The 17707-nt window shown below is 36.1% G+C and overlaps 1 protein-coding gene across 2 annotated transcripts in view; it reads right to left on the bottom strand.

Moving 5' to 3' along the window:
• The window catches only part of LOC120327520 (intermembrane lipid transfer protein VPS13D-like), a 101077-nt gene that overhangs the window by 6029 nt on the left and 77341 nt on the right, over positions 1–17707 (bottom strand). For both annotated transcript variants that reach the window (XM_078114635.1, XM_078114634.1), the window contains 21 exons: positions 17384–17560; positions 16924–17047; positions 16172–16332; positions 14740–14850; positions 14032–14248; positions 13174–13329; positions 12273–12415; positions 11428–11533; positions 9985–10089; positions 9321–9531; positions 8377–8545; positions 6855–7018; positions 6147–6292; positions 4175–4302; positions 3678–3838; positions 3310–3451; positions 3010–3156; positions 2283–2405; positions 1606–1782; positions 856–978; positions 446–584 (listed from right to left, as the gene is read on the bottom strand). In XM_078114635.1, coding sequence (XP_077970761.1) covers positions 446–584; positions 856–978; positions 1606–1782; positions 2283–2405; positions 3010–3156; positions 3310–3451; positions 3678–3838; positions 4175–4302; positions 6147–6292; positions 6855–7018; positions 8377–8545; positions 9321–9531; positions 9985–10089; positions 11428–11533; positions 12273–12415; positions 13174–13329; positions 14032–14248; positions 14740–14850; positions 16172–16332; positions 16924–17047; positions 17384–17560 — 3130 coding nt within the window. The remainder of the gene's footprint in view (positions 1–445; positions 585–855; positions 979–1605; positions 1783–2282; positions 2406–3009; positions 3157–3309; positions 3452–3677; positions 3839–4174; positions 4303–6146; positions 6293–6854; positions 7019–8376; positions 8546–9320; positions 9532–9984; positions 10090–11427; positions 11534–12272; positions 12416–13173; positions 13330–14031; positions 14249–14739; positions 14851–16171; positions 16333–16923; positions 17048–17383; positions 17561–17707) is intronic.

Raw genomic sequence — 17707 nt, forward strand, 5'->3', positions numbered from 1 at the left:
TGATCATGAACAACCAGCTGTGAAGGTGAAGTAGCCATGTTCTCTATGTACTTGAGGGCTCATTCATGTTGGTATTGCTCATGGCTTACTTTGGTTATTGATCTGGACTTTTATTAGATATATGTTCATACTGAGTTACCAATAATAGCTGCTAACACATCAGCAGCTGCATATGTACATTTTTCAGTGCTCCAGAAGTGTGTGTACCAATATGGAGGTAACTAATTTTGTTTGCCTACTTTACATCAATATGTGTGAAGGGATTGAAGCCTATGGGCAGGGGTATATTCACTTGGCTAACACAGACGATCCCTAAATTTGCAATAGAATTAAATAAGGAAAATCGGAATAAAATTATGGCCTAACCCTAACCTGGTACCCATAACGGGAGTACCCATTTTTCAGAGTGAAGATATCATCAAAATGACTGGTTAAAAATACTGACCTGTAACAGGTTTAGTTACTGTCCCAACCAATCCTTTACCAAACCCTGTGAAAAACCCTTTAGCGCCCTCGTCTGATGCCCCTCGAACTGTCTGTGTAACAATACTTGTCAAACCTCCAACAAGCCCGGTACCCAAACTCTGAAAAACAAAAAATAAATGAAGTTTAATTGTTGTTGATATCAGAGTACCATGAGATTGCTATGTTTAATCTAGGACACAATGGAAATCTTAACCGATTTCTCATGGCAAACTCGAATCCCACTGGAGGTTAGTTATGTGTACGAGTACTGCTCGCCATCGTGAACTAGTTCAATCTTTTGTTAGCAAATGCATCTCACTATCAAGTGTATGTATCGGACGGGAGTGAACCAACTTACAAAGGAATTGTGTCAACAAACTACATTAGTACCTGTAGGCCAGCCACGAAATGATCTGTCGCATTGTTAGGATTAGAGCGGATGGCTCGTCTTTTTTCTTCATGATTTTGATCCATCGTGATTCCTCCAGCAAAGGTGGACAGAGATCCGGTGAACTGGAGGAAAACATAATTTCACTTAATTTTTGCATAATAACAGGGTGAGGTTTTAAACAGTTCTACCAGGGAGGTCCAAACTCAGTATAGAATTTAATTAATTAATATTATTCATTATTATATTTTTATATTAATTTTATATTTATGTTATTTAAAACAAAATTTTGCAACTTTTAGTAGGTTTTTTTAGTGGTTTTTGCATGTTTTAGCTTGCTAAATACTGATGTGTTTGGCACTATGGGGTTCGCATAATATGAAAAATTGATTTTTTGGCTCCGTAGCCGACAACCTTGGACCACCCTGGTGTATAGTCAAGTAATTAGTAGGTTACTACTTTGGAATATCAGGGTATTAATAAGTAAATTGCCTCCTTCTCCTGTTTACACTAACCATTAGTGCCGCCATGCCATTATTTCATTGTAAGGATAGGATTGAGGATTTACATATTTATCCCGGGGAGAGGAAAGGCAATAAGACGGCTTAATCATATAGTTAATCACAGCTTCTCGTCCGGTAACCAGTCTGGGGGACATATAATTGGATTTACTTGGGCGAAGGCCTAATATATGGAGTCAAGTCCCAAGGATCGAACACCATATGAATATAAAATAAAACCTTTTATCAAACCTTTGCTGCAGAATTTGACAATCCATGAGTGACATGCTTCAGTAAACTCCCTGGTTTTCCTTGAACCATACTTCCGAGACCTGCTTTCAGGTCGCTAAGTAGGCCGATAGGATTTCCAAGGAAATCAACAGCACCAAGTATCCTCGCCGCTTGCCCTCGTAGTTGCTCAGTGAAATGCTGGAAAATTTTGAAAAAGAGTTCAATGGTTGTAAATACAAAGAATTATGTATCCGAGAATCAAAGATTCTTATACCACGTTTTTTATTTTTGCTTTCAACAAGGCCCTATACAGGTGGCCACTGATATCTAAAGATATGTAAAGAGTCTATTTTGAAATACCAGAATCTTTCTGATTCGGCATTGTCTGCCCAATTTATTACATTCTGAGTGAAGTGGGGGTCATTGGATTTGAATTTAAGATGCGTAATCTGTTCCAACACAGTTATTACAAAGTTAGGTACCTCCATATCGGTACACACCCTTCTGAAGATGGTAATAGTAACATGGCATAGCGGGCCTACTCCTTCTCATGGTTGTGACATCTTATACCGTAAATAGTTTTCTAATTATTTTAGTATAGCAGTAATGAGCTTAGAAACAGTTCAAATGAGTTTCTCTTGAAATATTTTACTACATACTACATAAGATATTTCGTCTTGCAGGTAAATAACACTTACCTTCTTGGCTTCATCCACTATAAACACAGTTGTTTCAAAAACATGTTTTCTCTCATACGGTTGCATTGTTACCGGAGCTCTCTCAAATTGTATGAGCATCAATGAGGACGATTGCTTGATTTGCTGAAAAATTAATTGAAATTTATGACATAGTAAAGTGAGTCAGAGGATACACAATATGAACTTGAATGAGATTATATCAAGAGTACGAACGGTTTAATTGAGCAATCAGTAATTCGATTAGGGGTAACAATACTTGGGAACAACTGGTATAGAGTGAAGAAGCTTAGACACCTCGTGAAAAACAGAAATAAGATTTTGGCTCTTGTGAAAGCATAGTACAGTAGTTCCCAACATTGTATGGCTCGTGGCCCGCTTTCGAAGACTTTTAGCACTCATCGCCCCCTTGTTTATTATTCCGGTAGTGCTAATAGTGATATTTTGATTGGTTGGTTCCGAATCACGCATGTTCAAACAATTTATGTTCAACAACGTGAAAACACCTTATCAAGTGAAGTACGAGGAGATTTTATGTGAATGGAAAACTGAAAACAGTTTTGGGCATTTTATCCCCCCTTCAACAGCTCTGTGGCCCCCTAAGGGCCCCAGTTGGAAACCGCTGGCAAAATAGCTCCCTATATTGGCTATATATATCAGCGACTGTTTATCCTGAGCCTTGGTCAAAGTCAGAATTCAAAATCATGAAAAAGTAACAACGGAGTCTTACCTTTAAATCTAAATCCATGTGTGATCTTGAAGCCGTGAACATGGATAATTGCATTGGTTGGATTGAAACGATCAATGAATCGAAGTAATATCGCTTCCCACTATCCATCATTATCTTGGACACTGTTGCATTTTGAATCAAATCCATCTGTATGGAAAATATCAGTTTTATTGAAATTTAGGATAACAATTTTCCATACAACAATGATAATTAACCCTGGTTTCATTGGTTGGGTATTACCAGACCTAACATATACTGGTAACCAAACATGAATTGGTAAAATCAGACGGGTTTACTCACCCTGGTTTCATCAAGAAGTGATAAATCCGTTTCAGGTGAAAGTCCAGATCCAAAAAATTGAATGAGTTTCAGGAGTAAGATTTCTTCGAGCTGTAGACACATTCTTCCAATGTTAATCGACAATGAACGATAAATCTCATACCTGGGAGAGAAAAAAAAGAGGAAAATCAGGGTTGTTGTGTAGACGTCTAGTCTTGCCCTGACATGGCAAACTACGACCCGTAGGCCAAATCTGGCCTTCTGGGTAATTCAATCTGGCCCGCCTGATGCTGCCACAACCCAAACTAATTGTTGATGTTTTAGCTAAAAAAATAACTCATGGAATTTGTTAAGATTGCGATTAAAATAAAAATTCGATCTTAACTTACAAGCTATTAGTAGAAGGCAGTTTTACAGCTTCAATGGAGAGAGCAGGCTGAGGGTCTGTAGCAGATGAATTTGTTGAAGTCTGTGATTTGTCTCTGGTTGCAGCTGATTTATACGGATGCAACATCACAGGTGGTCGACCTCCGAGTAGTTGATTATCGATCTAAACAAAGTTGAAGAGATTAAAATCAAGAGCTTTCACCCAGAATGGTAAAACTAACATATTTTTAATTTCTAAATCCCTGTAACTTTTTATTGACTACAGTAGCTTAAACAGAACCTATTTTTTGTAACATTTCCAAATTTTTCTCCAAACTAGAATGGAAATAATAAAAAACAATTGGAATACGGGGGCCAATCAAAAAAAAAATTTTTTTTTTGGCCCAATTAGAGCACTTTAGCGATGGAGACGAATATGGAAAATTTTTACCCTTGTCTTTTCTTACAAAGTCACTTTGCACACAAAAATGTATCATTGAAAAACGTGCCGACCAGTTACCTGTATTCTCTGTATTTTGAGACCAAACTTTTGAATTTTCTCATCCAATGAGGCTTCTAGTCTCACACCAGACATTGTTAGATAAAGTAATTCTTCAGGTGCATTGCTGATCAAGGAGAAACCTACACCTGTGTGCAGATGAAAAAAAAATCAAAACACAGAATTGTGATTAAACAATTCAGGGAGTGATTGTGTGAAATTGGAGCAACTTTAAATCACCCCCTCAACCTAATCTGCCAAATCATTAATGAAATGACACCGCGTTTCTGATCATGTGATTCGTAGTTGTGTGAATTTGTTTACGACAATACATTCGAGTCTCGACTTCAGCAGGAGTAATTGTGTGTTTTCTGTCTTTTCTTGTACAGCACTAGACAGAAGAGTTTATTTAGTTAATGGATTCCAAATCACAACTCTGTGAAATCCAAATTATGACCGGAAAACTTTGGTGGATGCAAATCTTCTTTAATTGTTTGTTGATAATGCTCAGTTAACTCAATGCTTTTTTAGTTTTGTTAAAGATCTTAACCTCAATTACTACTATTAGACGTCTAATATCCAAACTCCGAAAAAATATCCACAGTTTTTATTTTGGTTAAAAAATTTGAAAATAAAAAAAAAGGCAAAGTCCAAAGCCATAGTTGGACTTACCTACATTATTCTCACCTAAAACTGTAAGGTGAAGGCTGGGGGAGTCGTAAGGGGTTTAAGGCCGAACTTCCTTCTTTTGAAATGTAAAAAAAAGCTTTTTTCTGTATCACACAATGCAAGTTTTCGTAGCTTGAAACATGTTTTAGACTCTAAAGGATGCTCCCGAAGTATACGAACCAAGATGGCGAACATCGGAACGTAACATGGGTAACTGGTTAGGGTTAGGCGATAATTTTTTTCCAATTTTTCTTATTTTAGTCCTATTATCAGTTCGAAGACTATCCAAGAGCCTCCCGTAGTATTTATACCTAAAATTATGGCCTAACTCTAACCTAGTACACATATTACATTCCGATGTCCGCCATCTTGGTTCGCATACTTCGGGAGCCCCCTCTAAAGACTCTTGGAGACCCACGTTTTCTGGCCTCCAGACCCGCAAGCTGATACAATCTAACTTGACAATTTGGCAATTAGAAATTTCAGAACCATCATTTGAAAATTCCTGGATACGCTCCTGGATAGACAATCCTGAATTGTGTAGGTTCTAGATTTCATGTTATGACCAAAATAAGAAACGAGAATATCGGTCGGAGACCGAAGACTTATCGATCGAAACTGCGGTTTCGATTCATGACTCTATAGTGACACCACGTGTCCCATCACTAATTAATTGATAACTTGCTAATTATACGACATAATTCATCCAAAATCAATAGGCTTCTGGTCCGAGATATGATGAATGCACATGCAATCTGGAGCAGATTCAATCACGCCTTCGTGAAATATCGCGTGCATCTAACAGACAGACAGATACCTATCAACATACTTACCGATCTAAAGACGATAAGTAAAAACAAATCGCATAAATTTTGATAACATCTACGAAACATGGAGAAAATTTATTAAACACTGAACAATTGTTTGTGTATGATTGTATCCAAAAGTTTCAGTAATTCAGGACACTCTGCATAAATGTTCTGTACTCTCTAGAACAGTGATTCCCAACATTCTATGGCTCGTGGTCTGCTTCCGTTTTTTTAGCACTCATGGCCCAACTTTTTATCATTTATAGTGGAATTCTGATTGTTAGATTCCAAATCCCATTATGTTCAAACAAATCATGCTCAACAAATTCAAATCCCTCTGTAATACTTTATCAAGCATAGAAACTAGGAAGAATGGAGAGTTTTCTTGTAAATTGTAAAGTATAATCAGTTTTGCGTTCGGTCATTCTTTGAATATTTCGTTGCCCCAGTTGGGAACCACTGCTCTAAAATATATTCAAAATAATCTGATTCTTTGATAACCCAGTATATCTTACCTTTTGCTAAGTCAATGTTCAAACTTATTTTCCTGGATTTTGAATTTGTTTTTTCCTCTTGACTCGGATCAACTGAATGAGATGAGTGTTGTCTCGTCATCATAACCCAGTTACTGGAATCACGAGATATGCCGGCTCGCTTTTGACTGTTATTAAAAATGGAAAAGTAATTTTTAATCAATCCTGAAGTTCAATATATATATTTGCAAGAGGAGTCAGGAAATTCGAAAATAAAATAATAACGTAAAAGCAATTAGATTGTAATGCTATTCTTTGTTATAAGAAGCTATTTTTGTATTTACTGTGAAAAATGCAAAATTTGGAGCAGATTCAACCACTACTTCGTGAGATATCCTGTGCATCTAACAGACACAGACAAATACCTATCAACATACTTACCGATCTGAAGATCGATAAGTAATAAGCCTTAAAAATCATAAAGTACATATTTACGATCATAAATTTAATATTTATTTAAAACGTTTTTTTTTTTCGTGTAAGTGCGTCGTAAGTTTTTTTCTGTGATAATTTGGCGCTGCATGAACAAAACATTGGGAACAGCTGAGCTAAATACTTGTTTAAGGTGAATGGACTCAATTAATTAATAAAAAATGCTCATTCGCTCATTGGATAATACTTCTACAAAGTACATTGATATTTCAAATGCATGGAATGCCTAAATAAATAAATTATAGATAAACCACTCACTGTATATCCATGACTCTTATAACTCTTGTCGGGCCATCTCGAACAACTTTCAAAGCCAGAACCCCACTCCCTGCAATCATCTTCTCACTGCGACAATATTGATTCGGTGTTGCCAGACTGTCAGGTAAATAAGGTGCGAGTCCAACTTGGTCGTTTGCCCATTTCTGTAAATAGAGTTTTTGATTAAAGAAATGACCTGCCCAAAATAAAAATGGTTATCATACTTTTTTCAATTTTAATGTTTTACCATATTTTAATGTAGATACTGACTGTTGAAAAGGTAGGAAGCAAAATAAATATTTCCAACCGATAAAATTTATTTTCAATTTAATTATTTTGAAATTTTCTTTCTTTCTATTCTGAAATGTACAAATAAATATTTTAGCTCTTCTGTGAAACTGTTCTGTTTTTCTTATAAAATTTGAAATTGAAATAGAATTTGTGTAGAGTTTTGTGGTTCAAAATTTGGCATATATCCAATTTTGACCATATATGGTTGAATAGCATCTTCCTTACTGCTATTAATTTCTCTCTGCATTATGTGTTAGTGCAGAGGTTCTCAACAGGGGGCCACGACATATGGCTGATATTTGGTCATAAAGCGATTTCGTTTGCATACATTCTTTTAAAATAAAATTTCCTGTTCAGGCGTTCACCGCAGTTTCATTACCTGGATAGGTTATTTGCGATCACATGGTGTATTCTGTGCGTGAGTTGTTTGATCACAATTGAATTTAAAATCTACCAATCAAAATAGTTCGCTGGTAGGCCGTCTAACCTACAGTTGGGCGGTTTCACTAGACTGCAACATAACTCCAGTATCGTATTATAGACACAAAAACCCATATTTAAATTCTCAATGTCCAAAATGCAAAAATGGAACGACAGTTAAATTGAGATGAGATAGAATGTGTTCAATGCCTGAATTGCTTGTATGTAATGAGCAATAAATTATTACGTCAATCTAAAGTCTAAAACCACCGTGACAAAAATCATTCCCAGGTGAAAGACGTTGACATCGGTTTCTTGGCTGTCAAGCGAGTTAGATTTGACAAGAAAGCAACAATGGCCAAGATCGGGTTTCTTGCTGTGGAAACAAAATCTAGAAACCGTCTTAATATTGACAGTGACATTCGCCATGTAAAATGGCGAACAGGGGGGCCACAAGTGCAAAAAGCCGCCCGAAGAGGGCCACAGGCCATAAAAAGTTAGGAACCACTGTGTTAGTGAATCCTGACCGGGAGGATTTTATATCAGGAATAAGAATGTTTATATTATTTGGTTCAAATATCTTGCATTAACTTCACAAATTATTTATCCTTATGTTTGTTCTGATTAGAGACAGACTTCATGAAATAATTATTGTAAACTGCTAGTATGCAGGAAAACTGATAGCATGCCAGAATTAAGCGTTATTGAATATCGACTGATGGAAGAGTTTAAGCAGTTCATACCAATACAATCAACAAAAACTAAGACATAATTTTATCTAGCAAGCAGAAAAAAGCGGAAATCTTTTCACCTGTACACACAAGTTCTTGTATCCACATGATAGTCTTCCATCGACACCAAAACTCCAGATCTGTGATTTCCTAGTTGAGTCAATGTTCCTTATTGTCAGTGGCATCACCTCGCTATGTATGGCCATCTCCGCGATATCGAGAACAAGACCTTGCCGAGTTGAAGAAGACCTGATTGATGAGGAATAAAGTGTTATAGCCTATGATAGACGTAAGTAAGATTTTTGTGCAAGTTTGATGAAAACAAGGTCTCAACCTATAACTACGAGAATATCGGTCGGAGACCGTAGACTTATCGATCGAAATTGCGGTTTCGATTCATGACCATATAGTGACACCGCGTGTCCCATCACTAATTAATTAATAACTCGCTAATTATAGGACATAATCCATCCAAAATCAATAGGCTTCTGGTCCGAGATATAATGAATGCACATGCATTCGAATTTGGAGCAGATTCAACCTCGCCTTCGTGAGATATCGCGTTCATCTAACAGACAAACAAACAAACAGACAAATACCTATCAACATACTTACCGATCTTAAGATCGATAAGTAAAAAAGAGCATATTTTTTTGTATAATGATGTAATACGATGCTTACCCGTGCCTTTTGCTCTGAGCAAAGCATCTACTGATATCTATAAATATCTTGAATAACCGCTCCATAAAAACGTACTTCGCTGCCAAAATGATCCAAGCTATATAAGCTCGCATTTTCATTAATCTCGTTTTGTTCATTTGGTGAAAGAATTATTGATAGCAAGCCAGGAAATGTCCGGTTATCAGTAAATTGTTAAATAGAGCGAACTTTTTGTTTTTTTGCTGAAAAAAAAAGCGACCCAAGAAAATTTTCAGGGCATAAGTTGGGAGACACTAGCCATTCAGCCATTTAACGTTTGCAAGAGTGTGAAATCTAGTTTCCGTCTTAATCTCAATTTACTTACGGATACTTAGATCTGCCACCGGGTGGCGACGATCCTTCGTGTCGTAAATACCCTTCACTTGTCATTCTCCATAGTTGAGATCGATTTCCTGTTCGGCGCTTCTCTAGTGTCACCAAGTGTCTCGTTTGGTCCACGGACCAGTCATGATCAACATGGTGAACCGTTAAAACCAGCTGGTCCTCGTTATATACTGGATTGTTGTGCATTGAGTCTGAATATAAAAATAGTTCCTAAGGAAAGGAGGCAATTATCAGATATAAGGACACTAAGATAAAATGACCAACGTATCAGCAAAACTATGCCAAACGGCATTATTCACGTTTGATTAAGTTATATCTTGTTTTATGTTAGGACTATGATCTAATGAGAGCTCACAAATATACTTGTTATTTTGTGGAGAGAGATTATTCTTTTTATCACTATCACTTCAATATTATCTCGTTCAAGCATCCTCGACTAACACAGCGATATATAATCCACACGCTATACACAGATGTATTTCTGTGACGTTCAGTCTGCCCTAAGTGACTGAATGATAGTCCATCTGAAAAGCTATTTTATCTCCGAGATAAAATTAAGATTGCCTAACCAGTACACTGTGTTTTCACCATACGTCTTTAAAAAACTGAGTTTGGTAATTAGATTAGGACAGCGGTTCACTTACTTGATGAAGAATGTCTCCCGACCACTATATAAATGAAATTTTCATAATAAAGAACTTTTTCTTCATCAATGTTGTCCATGTTGAGTTGAACAGAAACTGCAACACCTGTGGAAATAAGATAGAAATAACTTGATTTATGAAAAAAACAGAATCGTGGTTAAAAAGTTTAGGAAGTGATTGTGAGAAGAGCAACCTTCAAGAGTCTTGAGGGTGTAAAAAGGGCGCTCTTCAAGTATGTGCATCAAAATGGCGGACACCGGAACGTAGTATGTATACCAGGTTAGGGTTAGGCCATGATTTTATTCCAATTTTCCTTATTTTAGCTCTATTACCAGTTCGGAGACTAGCCAAGTGACTTCCTTAGTATTTGTACCTGAAACTATGGCCTAACCCTAACCTGGTACACATACTACGTGCCGGTGTTTGCCATCTTGATTCAAAAATTTTTTTTGTCACATTTCAAAAGATGAGGTTTAACCGCTTTGGCTATATTTCTCCCCACCCCCTAAGAAAGAGAGAGAGAGAGAGAGAGAGATAAAAAACCACTCAATTAAGATGGAAAGTCATTGGGTTATTTAAATGTATCAGCATCTCGCCTTTTCCAGACAGTGTGAAATGAAATGCTTAAGTGTCGTTTCAACCAGATGAATACTTGATGGGTAAATCAGCATAAGATGGCTCTCATAATGTCAAGGGTAGCAGATTTTTTATCATTAATGTTTTCAGATTCTGTTAAAGTCACGCGGATGGCCGAACTCAAAAAGACCTGCTTATGTATATTCTAGGCTCAGCCAAGGTGCCAATTGTGTGGACTTGTGGGTTACATCGTGGTCATAGAAGATGGATGAGCACATAAACAAATTTGGAAATTTGTAATTCTCTTTATCCCATGACTGAATGACTGTAAGAAAAATAAATATAATATTCTAAGTAATTCAGTAGTCTTGCTTCTGCCTAAATAAAGAACAAATACCTTCAACTCTGCAGTCGGATCATCGGATTAACTGAATTATCAATATTTCACACTAGGAAATGTAGGTAACATAGTTGAACTAGCTGACATAGTTCACCTCAAACTTTAGCAACAGTCTAAAGCAGGGCTACTCAACTGGCGGACTGCAGTCCGAATCCGGACTTTTCGAGTATTTGATTCGGACCGCACCTAATTCTTTATTTTATATCATTAGCCCCACTTTCAAAGTTTCTTTTCATGAAATAACTCTTGTAGTTTTGAATACCTATATATGTAAAGAACTATAACACCATACTAAGCAATTTTTCTTAGCTAATAATCATCAGCTGGTCGAGGAAGTGTGCGTTTAAGGATGCCAATATATAAATTCTGGAAAGACAGGACCCAAATAATTTTGAAGTTTTGTATGCGGATCTTCGGTAAAAATAGTTGAGTAGCCCTAGTCTAAAGTACCAATACAGAACACTTACCTTCAACTCTGCAGTCAATGATAGGTGGCAGGCAAGGTTCATCACAGGCATACGGAACTTGTGAAGACGGTGCAACAGTAATTTGTAATCCTTCATCTGTGTCACACTGAAAATTTCAAGTTTAGAAAATATGAAAAAAGCAATCCAATAGAAATTAGAAAAACATGTGGACATTACTATCGTATCATTATCTAATATATTTTTTTTAGATTCAGTCTGAATTGAGTCAGTTACATGGAAAAATTGCCTAAAAATTACTAAACATGGAACTCATAATAAGATATTTCATATGTATCCCAAGCATAAAATAGCTTTAAGACAACATAACCAATGGCTAACGGACCCACTACTAGACAAGGTTGAGTATGGGAACAGCCAACAAGTCATTCTAGATTCCTGTGGGCCGATTTATTTGTCTGACAGCCCTAAGAACAGCAGATATATTTGAAAATATAGAAATAGAAAAAGATGTTTGAGACTACTCAACTAGCGTTCAATGGCCAATCGTCTAAGTCAATGGTCCTCAAACATGGAAACTTTTTGAGGGGATGTGAAGCTAATTTAAAATAAATATATTTGTTAGGTTTGATTTTGCACATTTATTATGGACACTTACATTTCTTTATTATGTACTCGTATTTTCAATGTGCTTTTTGAATAAAATATACTTTCTTTTGCCCTACAATCTGCTATTTGTAGCTTATTGTTAACTTGGTATTTTCGGAGTGGGGCACGAGATTTGACAAATTCTAAAAAGAAGGCGCGGCTTAAAATGTTTGAGAACCACTGATCTAAGTTGAGCGAGTGAATAGCTCAGCATTTCAGCTTTCTAGATTCCAACTTACCTGTCTAACAACCAAAGGAGCAGCCGAGATATTATCAATTCGCAGAGGGGAAGGACATGAAGAGATGTCTCCATCATAAAACATAACACGATACGTAGCATCAACCAGAGTTATTTCAACTCTCAGGAAAATACTGTGGTTTCCTGGAATTGAAATGAGTAAATATAAAATCTTAAGTCTATGAAAATTAGTGGTTATCAATCAGGGTTGAACAAAACCTTGGGATTCCACTAATAAATTGCGGAATTCCGCAAGTTTCCATTCAACTTTGAGAGTCTGTATTATCCGAATTATATTGTTTCGGTACTCCCGAATATGTGAACCAAGATGGCGGACATCGGATCGTAGTATGTCTACTGCGTCTTAATTTTTTTCCAATATTTCTTATTTTCATTCTATTATGAGTTCGGGCACTAGTCAATTGACTCCCGTAGTGTTTGTAGCTGAAATTATAGCCTAACCTGGTACACATACTACGTCCCGATGTCTGCCATCTTGGTTCACATACTTCGGGAGTAGCATTGTTTCAATATAAATAAATACACCAAAAAACAATGAGTGTGTTCCACTTGTGTTCTGTGGAAAACCTTTAGGTGTTCAATGTTAACTTGTTGTTTCATAATTTTTTGATTAGCATTCACGATACAAATATAATTAAATTTAAATATAATATTGAAGTTAACGAGCCAAATGTAAGTTTTATCATGTTGTGCTTTTAGTTCTTATTTACCATGCAATGAAATTTATTCAAACTTACAATTGTTATTATTATAAAATCGGGCAACATTTTCTGGACACCCTGTATATATATATATTGGTTTTGTATAGCGTGGTAGCTGCTTAGTCAAAGCCTATTTGGAATGGAAAGTGGATTTTCACATTATAAAAAAAGTCAACCGACCTTTTGAACCTCCAAATATTCTTAAATGAACGTGAAAAGCATCGATTCTGTCAATCACAAAACCACCAGACCATTTGCAATTCAGCTCCTCTGATAATCTTGTGCAAAGTAATAAATCTAGATCAGCTCGAGGCCAGTGGAAGACAATACTTGAACCTGAAAAAATAACAAGTTCATGATACACATTAATCTAACAGCAAAGATTAGATACAGGATTTTGTTTTTATTTGCAGATGATACATAGTGCTAGGCATTAGAAATACACCCGCCCCGCCCCTCTGATTATCATGTACAGAGTTTATTGGTTCAAATGGCAATTCTGAGAGAGGTGATTGCTGAACTTCTTGTTACCATAGGGCAGCTCACATAACCGCTAGTCAGTTACAACTTCATCCACTATAAAGTCTACAAATCTGAAACAAATATCTGGGTTATTAATCCCATACCAATCATGGACTTGGTAATGGTAATTATACGATAGCGCAGGAGTGTGAAACGTTTAATACAAGATGGCCAGATACAAATAACTGGGTGAAACCCTGGGCCGCACCTTTATTTAACATAGGCTTTCTAGTAGTTACAGGTAAACATGAAAGATAAAAAATTGGGCCCAGGTATAGGCTTCGCAACGCAAAGGGATTGGAAATACTTGTACTAGATTAAACTGGAAAGAATTCGAGGCCGCAATAATTTTCTTCGTCAGCAACAGGTTTGAAACCCCCCTACGATAGGCCATGGTCACCATATGATAAAACTTTTACCAGGTTTCTGCTCTGCAGGATAAATATGAGAACCCTAATCATATTCCATCGAGCATTAACTCGCAAACTCAAAAAACAAACAAGAAATAGTTTCCACCTGGTATAATTGTTAGATGTCTGTTCAATCCAGCGGCATCGTCGGTAAAAGAGGTTGCATGAAGTTGAGCAAAACTTAAAGTACTATTTTTTGTCAAGTTGACCAGAAGAAATCTGGGAGCCAAAGTCACAATATGGGTGTGCATGTACCGTCCCCAACCTCGCCTCACACCAACACCAATGTAGTAGACACGACTTGGGCTGTAGTCGTGATTCACCTGAATATAATTAATTCTTATTACATTGGGTTTTGGCAATCTGTGGCCCATTTTTCACGCACAGTAGGTCTAACAATTGTGGAACTGCAGCATGAGGTGCAAATTAAAAAAATACCCAAAACTAACGAAACATAACAAGAATCAATAGTCATATTGACTTGTCTGTTTAAACAGAGAGAATTTTCTGAACCAAGTCAAAGCAGTTCATGACTTTAAATTGAATGTGAAAATAATAGCTTCACTTTTTTTCTGGTAACTATTAAAATAACAGAGAGTCAATCAGTGTTTATTCTAGCTTTTCTGCATTCCCAAATTAAAACACATTGAATATACATGAAGTTGTACATGAACACGAACCATCTAAGAATATAATCAATATTTGATATTCGGAAAGTTTATTTTAGAAAGTATTTGTAATGGAAGATAATTTGATTTTGCCTTTGCTATGTACAACACAGCAAAGCACTTCCATATTATTATTGAATTCATACCATTTTTAAATTCCTTGTACAAGTTCCACCATCGATAGAAAAGCTTTGACAATAAGGAGTACTCGGTCTTGATTGTGGATATTTTGATGCATAGTTATCTAACACCAGGTCCTGTAAACAAATATAATAATATAATGTAGAATGTAAGTGAAAAACAATGACTATAAAGGGATTAATACAGCTGGCATAATATGGAAATGCATTTTTATTCAAAATAAGAGCATTCATTTCGAATTCGTGATTCTTTGATATATCCGTATAGAAAGAATAGGCAGAGCTTATTACGCTTGACATATTATAAAATTAGATTTTTAAAAAGAATGATAAACATAATTGCAAAAAATATTCCAATATTTAACAACAACAATAAAATAAAACACACCAGCAGTTACATGACTCAAAAGGCCAGGGGTCAAGTTCGAACCCACCTATGCTGGCATCACAGATCTTGGGTTTATGGTACAATTCACAGAGTTATTAGAAATTAGCAGGCCTTGAAGGTGATTTTGTCGATTTCTTAATAAGGTTGGGGGGGGGGGGGGAAATCTATACGTTTCACACCATGAATTTTTTTTTCAACTTTACTATGTGTTTTATAAGAGACTACCCAAGATACTGTGTTTATGAATTGATTGAGAAAAAATTATTTCTTGCATTAATCTCATCTTAACTCAGGTAAATTAACGATTTTGTCAACTTTTTTGATGAGTTGAGGGGAAATTCTCTACTTGCCGCGCTGTACAGTGTTCAGCACTTGATCAAACTGTATTGGAACCATAGGTTAAAGATCTCGGAGACAAGGCCCATGGAAATTTTTTATGCTTCTATTGCTATCTATCTCAGTTACTTTTTCACAGTTTATTTAAGAAATAGACAGTGTGGAGAGGTAAATCAGACTTTTAGAAGAGTAAACGAGAGAATAAGGGTGGGTCGCAAACGGAATCTTAGTGGGTCGTGAAAAGATGTAGGAAGCTTTGATTAAATTATTTATACTGGGTGGCTACTCGAATACGTAAATTTTCAAAAAAAAAAAAAAAAAAACATTCAATTGAGTTTAGATTCTAATCTGTGAAAGTTTCCTTTTTACGATCTTCTCAAAGGAACAAAAATTTGCTACACTAAGAATGACCATGTGGCTTTTTTACGTATAGCAGTTTTGTACACTGTACAGCCTTTCTTACCGTGTTTCCCCGAAATTTAGACACGATTCAGATTTATTTTCTTTTTAAGAAAAACACTAGGTTGTTTTTTGGAAGAGGTCTTTTGTGTTCATTTACCAAAAAAAAAATTAGCCTACATTGTAGAAAACCACGAGATGGGTCGCCATAAGCTGTGGTAATAAATAGTGGGTCCCAACTCTAAAAAGTTTGGGAGCCACTGGTTTAGTCTAAACCTTTAACAAACTGGGCCACTACCCCTGCCTTTTACCAACCTGTGCAGCTTCTTTTCCAAGTCTCATTGTGCATAAATACGGCAGATCACGATCAGAATATGAGAAAAGTAAGGGAGTCATGCTTCTAGCTCGTTCATGTTCATCATATTGTCCAGCAAACGAAACTTTTGCACCTTCTTGTTTCAATATGATTGGTAAACCTGGAATATTTTATAGTTTTTTAGTTAAAATGTGCAGGTATTAGATTAATTAGAGCAGTGGAGCAAATGTCAGTCTGCGATAATATTTTATTATTATAACTGAATTGGAAATGCAAGGCATCGATGGTCTGCCCATTTATTTTGTGAGTGTTACCACCTATTGATGAGTAAACCAAACTTGGTCAGAAGTCCTAAGCCCATTTCAATCCCTAAATAACTAATAAAACTATGTTTAAAATGTATGATATCAAAAAGACAGCAGCAAATTTCTCAATAAATTGAATTGTCAGCTTTTAAATTGCTACTTTTGTCGTAGTTACATTTGTTTCATTATGTTTTGTATTTTTACTGGTCCGCTAACAGGTTTAACACAACGGAATTAGAGATATATTTGATGAGTAGTCGATTTTTATATTTCAGATTGAAATTGTCATTTTTTCATCAGTGGAAAGACTGTTGCTACATTTACGTAGAATTTAATGCCACTCAGCTGTTTTCTAAATTCAATTAACTTGAGCAAGCATCATGCCAACCAAATTACTGATCCATAACATGTTATCGATGTAAACAAAATTCGAAATGTGAGATTACCAGTCTTGTTAACGATCCAATATCCAGCCATGATAGAAATTTTCACTGAACAACCGAGTCTCCAGAACACACGAACATTCAATATCAATGTTCTGTTCTGATGGTCAAGCATTGCCATTCTCATCTGAATAAAGTAAAAAGGAAAAAATTGAAATAGTCACTAATGTTAATTGTATTTCTGGCAACTGGTGTTTTTCTAGATGGCAGAGCATAATCAATGACGTCATCTGTTACAGTTGACTGATAATGACCAACCAGCCGTGCAGGTGAAGTGACCATTTGTTTTTTAAGTTGGATGCTCATTTCTCTTGATGGGTTATTGTAGTAACTTGGGTTAACATTTACTAATTATACATTTAAAAATGTTAACAAATTACCGGTACTCTTTTTATAGAATGACGAGTGTGTATAAATGATTTCAGGTCGCACAACCCTGTCATAACCTATACTAAGTTCTCACCTGAGCATTTCTCTCCATATGAGTGATGGTGAGCTCTCTGCATTCCCTGAAACCCTCAAGGGCACATCCCAGTAATAATGGATGGTTTGAAGATTGTTCGATTGATCCAGGAACTAAATTTAAGCAATGCAATGTTGCATCTTGCCCTGGCATCAACTTGCCACCAACTTGTGTGTCCTGAATATAAGTGGAAATTTTTTCAAATAATTTTGTTCGAATAAAGTTTGCAAGACTTCTTTGGTAGAAATGATGGTGCAGCACTCACCACACGAAAGATATTTTGTTCTTTAGTGAAAGGGGTATTACTTTGTATTTAGTGTAGTC

The sequence above is a fragment of the Styela clava genome, chromosome 7 (assembly GCF_964204865.1).
Source record: "Styela clava chromosome 7, kaStyClav1.hap1.2, whole genome shotgun sequence".
In the NCBI taxonomy this organism is placed as follows: domain Eukaryota; kingdom Metazoa; phylum Chordata; class Ascidiacea; order Stolidobranchia; family Styelidae; genus Styela; species Styela clava.